This window comes from Priapulus caudatus, unplaced genomic scaffold, assembly GCF_000485595.1.
Source record: "Priapulus caudatus unplaced genomic scaffold, Priapulus_caudatus-5.0.1 Scaffold95, whole genome shotgun sequence".
Classification (NCBI taxonomy): domain Eukaryota; kingdom Metazoa; phylum Priapulida; class Priapulimorpha; order Priapulimorphida; family Priapulidae; genus Priapulus; species Priapulus caudatus.
This window is the reverse complement of record NW_014577156.1, coordinates 357171-365534: the sequence shown is the minus strand read 5'-3', so window position 1 is coordinate 365534 and position 8364 is coordinate 357171. Positions and strand designations below refer to the sequence as shown.

The window sequence follows — 8364 nt, the reverse complement described above, 5'->3', positions numbered from 1 at the left end:
AGGGGCGTCAAATGAGGAGACTAGACAATAGACCGGCAACCGTAGGCCTACACAGTTTTGCCGTGCGCAGTGCAGAACCTAATGTTGTCGGAACACCCGAAAAAAGAAGCTAGCCTAGGCCATAGAGTACCTCCAATAAAGTAACCTCCTCATTTATGGAGGTACTTCTACCGAGGCTAGTTTGAGGAAGCTATTATAAGGAACCAATAAACGTGCCAATAAAAATGTATTGTCATCACTATTCCACATACGTATATCAGTCTACAGTCACACGCCGTACGCTACATGTACATACTCAGTTTTAGTCACGTACGTACATCTCGGTCTACCAGCTCTTGCAGCTCATCATACGGCCCACATCTCAATACTACAGTCACATTCGCACATCTCAACCAACAGTCAAATACGCACATCCAATTCTACAGTTCACTATACGCATATCTTAAAAACCTACAGTCACATGGCCGATACACACATCTCAACCTACAGTCAACATACCCACATCTCAATCTACAGTCACATACGCCACATCTCTAATCTACAGTCAGCATACGCCACATCTCAATCTACGAGTCACATGGACGCCACATCTCAAGCTTACAGTCAACAATACGCACATCGTCAATGCTCAATCTACAGTCACATTACGACACATCTCACCTACAGTCACATTACACACACTCAACCCTACAGTCACATACGCCACATCTCAATCTGACAGTCACGATACCGCACATCCTCAACTCTACAGTACATACGACACATTCTGCAATCTACAGTCACATTACGCACATCTCAACCTACAGTCACATACGCAACATCTCCAACCTACAGTCACATACGCACATCTCAATCTACAGTCACAATACGGCGCATCTCAAATCTACAAGTCACATAGCGCCATCATCTCAGTTCGGGGGTTATAGTGACGTCTACGTGCATCTCAGGCCTACAGGTCACGTAGCCTACGTATATCACAGTTTACAGTCTACAAATTACAGTTACATCTCAATGTACAGTCACATGATACGTGCATATCCACAGGCACTTGAAGCGTTTCAATAAAATATAATGCTAAATAAATACGAAATCTATTTACTACCAAATTCTTAATGTTTATATACTCTCTTTGACCTATTATTGCTATCATACGCCATGCTGGACATGCATTTCCAAATTGTGGCTTGTCTGTGAGTTTTAGGTGTGTGTCATTCCGTTGAAGTTTTAATTTCCATAAATGGTCCATGTTAAAATTGCATTGACTCCCGAAATATTTCGCGAAGGGATCATCCAAGCAGGATAAATATTTTTAAATAATTTTTAATATCATTGTTGCATCGATCAGACCGGTCGTCAAGGGTCGCACGGCCGTTGCTAGGGCAGAACAACGACATCTTGGGAAAAAGACGATAAGCTATGTCACTAAGCTTTATTTTGCATAACAACGTTACTAAAGCAACATTTCGCCACGTTGGAAACCCATCGGCTACTATGTCAGAAATCGAAACGGAAAAACGAGGGTTTTTCTATTTTTCACAATGAGTCACCGCCTGTGTGCAAAATGGGTGAACGTATCTATATAGTAATACTGTAACGGCCGCGCGTAATTTGACGTATCTCCTCCAAAACCGCCGTAAGGAATGTGCCCATTTAGCTCTTACCGGGAGGCAGTTTCTGACAACTGTCACGTGACCAGCGCCATTATTGGTGCAGTCGCCATTATTGGTGCGGTCAAATTTTAATACCAAATGCAAAGAAAATATGATAAGAAAGTAGTAGGTGAATGCCAAAGTACCCGGCGTTAATGACAGTTAGTTTTAATTACAGAAAAACATGCATGGATGCGTTTTCCTATAGATTTTAAACACTGCTTTCCTACAGAGGTAAAAATAATAGGCCCTACTTTAAAAATAATATTTAAAATTATACTGAATGGATTGTTGCACATGCTGGTACTGAAATCAAATTTGCACTTAACTATCCACATTGGCAAGAAAATAAGACGAGATTTTATGTAGCACTTCGTTAAGGATACTCTCCACGTTGTGCACGGGTATTGCTCTAGTGAAGATTAAATTAACGCACGTTTATTGGCGAATGAATCGAATCAATCACTTGTTTTATTTATAGAGGATATATATCCCTATGCTCAAGCCAACAAATTTCATGAAATTTCCAGCACCTAATTATGTTACCACACAAATTTTGAATTTTTATGTAAAAATGGTATTTTGGATATTTCTCAACTACCAGAAAGAGTGAGGATACAACATTTTTGCCACATGTTAAGCACAATATGAACCAAAATAGCGCGTCAGGATTTTTTTTAAATTTTTATATTTACCGAGAAAACTCGAAAAAACTGCTTAAAAATCAAGTTGTGTGTTAAAATAGAAAATTTTAGCGAATAAAGAGGCATAACTAATAAAGTACGGCACTTAATAACAATCCCTGACGCGCTTCTTTACCATAATATGTTACCATTAAAACGAGTGTAAAATTAAATTAATCCGAGTTGTAATCACAGAGAAATATCCATTTATGGACGCTGCGCGCCTGGGTGGATATATGTTTCCATGAAGCCGGCTGATCGCGTGATGTCAGTGTACGTCAGTGTGACGTCAGTGGCTATCCACCACCATAGACCAATCACGCACGCACATCCATGTATGCATATATGGCACATCCATAATATCTATATCATATAAATCATAATAATATTATATAAATAATATTATATAAATCATAATAATATAATATCCATAACATCTATAATACGTTATTCCAATGAGGCGGAATAGCCGAGCGCGTACGCCGGCGGCCGTTGTCGTTACTTCTGGAGGTCCTTGGTTCGAATCCTATTTGTTCATTTGTTTATTTATTTTTATTTTTCTATCTTTATCCATTTAACTATTTTTTCCCAATTAACGCAAATATTTACATGATTTATTTACTATTTTTTATTACATTATTTTTTTTTTAAATAAATTAAATTTATTAGTGTTAATTAAATTCAATTAGGGTTAGGGTTAGGGTTAGGGTAGAGTCCCTATATACAGACTCTGTATATACCTCTGTATATAGGGACTCTAGGTTAGGGTTAGGGTTAGGGTTAGGGTGAGGGTTAGGGTTAGGGTTTTTATATCATTCTAGCCGAGTTCGCGCGTGACGTACACTGACGTCACGCGATCAGCCGGCTTCATGGAAACATATATCCACCGCGCGGCCTGGGTATGAGCGTTCTACTTCTATTCTATTTCTGTGGATTGGGGTAATCCACTGATCTCTATAAATAACGTATAAGTAACTATAATAAGTTATTTATAGAGATCAGTGGGGTAATCGAGTAATCGATTAATCCACCATCGAGTAATCGAGGTGGGAGGGAGTACCAGTCTAGCGAGAGCTATGGTTATTTGTTACTACTGGTTACTATATTGGCCGGTCGGTAGTCGTGGCGCTGCGATCAGCTGTTGCAATATGGCTGGTGTTTTGGCAAGAAGGAATGAATCATCTAACAAACAAAACAGGTAGGCCTACTAGTACTTTTTAGTAAATGATAGAATCAATGTGTAATTGCGATCATTTACTAATACGTATGGTCATATATATAGCGATATATATAATATATAATGGTTCTGGTCGCCTACTAAGTACTATAGGCTAGCCTAGGTTGTGACGTATGTTCATAATGTTGACAGTTCAAGTTCAGTAACTTCAGTTGTTGTTACATTAATACTCTCAAAGGATACTCTCAACCTTTTGCACGGGTATTGTACTAATGAAGACGAATGAATCGAATCAATAACTTGTTTTATTGGTTCAAGGATAGAGAACATGGGTCCCAATAAAACCAATGTTATTTACATCAATTGAATATAAATATAATAATTAATATTATAATATTATATCATTATAATAGCTTAGGGTTATTATGGTAATAGGGCTGAGAGGGTCTATGTCCCCCGGGGTACTGCCGGAACGTACGCTGGGTACGGTCCGGTATACCGGAACGTACCCTGGTACTATCTAATATGCCGGACCGTACCTCGCCTACTTCACTAACGAGTCTAGGGAGTCGCCTACGCCTACTCCCTAACCCTAACTCTAACCCTAACCCTAACCTTAATCCTAACCCTAACCATATCAAATAGTGACCAGGGTACGTTCCGGTATACCGGTGGCATTTATGCAGAACAGCATTTATGTGGGGTTATTAGTTGATAGAACATACATAAACATTGAGACTGATAGTAAATACATTTCATGTATATTTACGATCATTTTATTATTGAAAGGTTCCAAGTGCTTGTGCTTCTAGAGCAATCAGTCTACGACTTCCTGTAATTTCTGTTCAGTTTATTCACAGTTCATGCATCGAAAACAATGTCATGGACTTCTGACAGTGACACAATGTTTCAATATTTTAGATAACCAGTAAATATAATAAAGCAGTGAGAAACGACAGGGAGGACAACAGATAAACTAAACTGAACCTTCCAGTTACCTGTATTACTGTAGCACCACCCAGTGACAGTCATATTAATACACGAAATCAATACTGAGCAAGCTCACTACATGGGTTGGTAAAGTTTACAAAGTAAACTTACAATCGAATAAGAAATGTTACAATCTGTATTCACTATATCTACTCTATATCTATATCTTATAAGTTATATACGCGTGCGTGCCTGCGTGCGTGTGTGCGTACGCGTGTGTGTGCGCGTGTGTGCACGCAGACACGTGTGTGTTTGTGTGTGCCTGCTAAAAGTTGGCTGTCTTGAAAGTTTTGGGTACCAGTTTACATAACAATGTCCAGACTAGTATCAATATCAGTATTTTATCAGGACATCAAATGCAAACAACTGATTGTCATTATTTCTACTTGTGTATATTAATTACTGTTCAAACAGATTTATATTTTAGCGTAATGTTATTATCGCTAGTTACAATCTGACTATGTTGTTTTAATTTTATTCAGGTTGATCACTAATCCAGTCAAGTGCTGCTGAAACTTCATAAAAGATTATCAACTACTAGTCTAATAGCTGTCTAGCTGTCAAGGCATTATGGCTGGCCAGTTCAGAAGCTACAAGTGGGATCCAATATGTATTATATCCCAGATTATTGCTATGCAGTGCTTATTCTACACAAGTCTTAGTATTTGGATAGTTATGATGAATGTGATTGTACACAATAATAGCTCATTAGATCAAATTTTCTCCTACCGGGTAAGTATATGTCTTTGTATTTTGTAGTTTGTGTTAAAAGGCTGTACTAAAGTCTATGTGTTATATTATGAAACCATGTGTACTGTGAGTAATAATGGGGTGGGAGAATTTAAATGCAGACTACTAACCAGCTCAGATTTTTCAAGAAATTTACTAATATATATATGCACATTTTTAGCTCAGCTGACAAAGTCGGATGCATCTTGTAGAATCGCATGAATGTCCGTCCGTCTGTCCGTCCGTCAACAGTTATGGCACAAATCTTTACCGCTCGACGTACGGTCTTGATATTCAGGACGTTGGGGGGGATCGCGAAAAGGACTCAGCATTTCGCATTTGGCGGTCAAGGGTCAAAGGTCAAGAGGTGTCAGTGGAGGGGGAACATTTCCCCCTTAACTTAAGGTATAGGAAGAAATACGGAATTGCGGCACAAATCTCAACAGCTCGACCTACACTCTTAATATTCGATATATAGTGTGATGGGGAGGAAACCCATCACCAGCACGAAATTGGAGGACATTTTCTGAGGACATGGTCTAACGGACCGAGTGCAAAACTTTTTTGTTTCAGCGCTGGCCTACCATTTTTATCACTTTGTTGAAAGGACCATGAAATGTACTTTCCGCTGACATGCGAAGAGTAAGTGTCTGATAACCTTTTGACCCTCAAGAGGAGGGTTAAACATGGATTTGTGAGACTGTTAACAAAGGACTGAACTGCTTTTGCTATTAGAGCTCCTTTCATACCCTCTCCACCTCTCCCCACCCTACCCCACCCTCTCCCACCACCACCACTACGCTCGCACTCGACACATATCCATGATAACATGTTAATATAGCGAAGTCATTAAAGTTACACAGCTGTATCTTTATTATTGTACTACCGGTATAGCAAAGCCTATAATAGATTTTAGATCTGTATTAGTAGTATCCTAGATATATGCTCTGATTGCAAACGAGGTGGCGGGAGGGCGCACTTGATTTGGTTGCCAGTGAGTTTATCAGAAGAATACCCGGCTACAGCACACGTCAGTTGAGCGCTGTCGCTCTGCGGCACTTGTTTACCAAATAGTCTAAGAAGTTGTTTAATAAATTGGTAGTTAATTAAACACCTAATGCAGTACTAACATACTTGCTATGTCATATAACTATTATACCCTTTTTATACTGGGGGTTATCCCGCTTCAGGTCCGGACCTGAAGCAGGATAACCCCCAGGATAAAAGGTCGAAAAATACTTAGCCCGAGCTAAAGTTATTCCGCTCTAGGAGGTGGTTCAGGTCTGCTTCAGACCCGAGCTAATGTCAGTATAAAAGGTATCTCGACTTTAGCTCGCTCTAAATTCAGTGACCATGACAATTACTCCGGTCTCGCACGCAACTCGGGTGGTCGAGAATGGCAGTATAAAACGACTTATCCCGAGCTAAAGTTATCCCGCTTCAGAAGCGGGCTAAAGTCGTGCGCAGTATAAAACGATTTATCCTGAGCTAAAGTTATCCCGCTTCAGAAGCGGGCTAAAGTCATGCGCAGTATAAAAGGGGTATTATATTGATTAATTTTTTACCTATATGATCAGATTCTACGGTACAATGAATTGAATGGAAGACTGCTGATGATTGCCTTCGTACTCAACTCGTCTACCTGGTTGGTATAACACTTGAATTACAGTCATAATGATTGGATCTAGAAGTTGTTATTAATTGGTTGTTTGTAACTACCTGCTTTAAATGTGTACCAGATTCTGCTAATATGCATACCCTTGAAAATAACAAAATAAACCATTAAAACTAATTCAAACAATAAAAAATTGGATTATTATTATACAGTAATAGCAATCTTGTATCACATGTAAAAGCATACATAGTTTAGTAACATCCTCCACTTTGTTTCAGTGCCTTAGGATTGTGGTATATAGTGCAGAGAACCAAACAGTGTCTAGACTATTCAACAACGGTACACGTGGTGCACTTTCTCCTCTGCTGGTGTTACAACTACCAGATGCCGAACACCGTGGCCTGGTGGTTGCTCAACCTAGTCTGCCTGATTCTCATGACCGTCACGGGAGAGTTCCTGTGCATGCGGACAGAACTGAAGGCCATTCCAGTCTATCTAGGCGGGCGAGTGGACCTGTTGTGATAGTTCGTATCATGACACTGATGACTGGAATAAGCGTGAAAAGAGTCGCGGTGGTGCACACCTGCAGCTTATCCATGATAGCCAAGTAGTGGTGATGACTTGGCACTGACGTTATAAGCTAAAGGCATCCTCTGCATGCTGAAATTAGTATATCAGATGCTGCTTTCAGTATATGAACCGAGATATGGAGTTTGGTAAGGATGAGAGACATTAGATTTTACTGCTGGATGATTAGCAGCATGGAGCTGGACTACCATTAAAAGATTTTGAATTCGTTGTGAATGCTACAGAGCAGTACCAGCAACTGTGCAGTTTTATGTGAACTGGATGTTATCCATCATGGCTACTTCGGTTGTGCATAGCTGTGTGCATTTGTGTATCGAGCTTTTGGAAATACTGTCAAACCTGTTTTAATGGTCAGCTCTATAGAACAGACACTTGTCTGTAAAAAACTCTTTAGCATTCCCTTGAGTGACAGTTATACAGTGAATCCAATTCTGTTGAATTTTGGAGTAATAAGTTTATTACTCCAAGGTTGAATGGACACCTGTCTGCAAGGGACATATTTACAAGAGCAGATAAAGAAGGAGAGCGTACAACGGTAAAATGCTGAAACCATGCTGCAGTATTAGTCGAATTAATAAACTTTTCCCGTTTTATTCTGACGATCCTTTGCAGTATTATTGATTAGCTGTCTTACCTTGTTCATATAAAACAAACCGCATGTCCCTACAATGCCCCTACGCTGAGATAATGAGCGGTGAAAATCTGGTATTTTCGCCGAAAACCGACTGGAGATCAGTCAGTTACTGCGTCTGTCTCTCGAAGTGTTATTACTTCGGAAAACCTCGCGTGTTTCCGTCAATGATTGACAAATGGAATGAATGACGTCTGTTATTGATTGCCATAGTGATGACCCCCACCTGTGCCCACCTCACGCCCACCTCATGCTGGATGTATAGTAAACTCTGGTAGTATTACGTGAGTCAGCGCCACTAT

The 8364-nt window shown here is 39.7% G+C and overlaps 1 protein-coding gene across 1 annotated transcript; it reads left to right on the top strand.

Annotated features, from left to right (window-relative positions):
• The first annotated feature begins 3265 nt into the window (after positions 1-3265).
• LOC106804976 (protein SYS1 homolog) lies at positions 3266-8010 on the top strand. The gene is made up of 4 exons (XM_014806401.1): positions 3266-3530; positions 4982-5231; positions 6806-6873; positions 7122-8010. Exons 2-4 carry the CDS (start codon positions 5070-5072, stop codon positions 7363-7365), a joined length of 474 nt encoding a protein of 157 aa, XP_014661887.1. The 5' UTR covers positions 3266-3530; positions 4982-5069; the 3' UTR covers positions 7366-8010.
• The last annotated feature ends 354 nt before the right edge of the window (positions 8011-8364 follow it).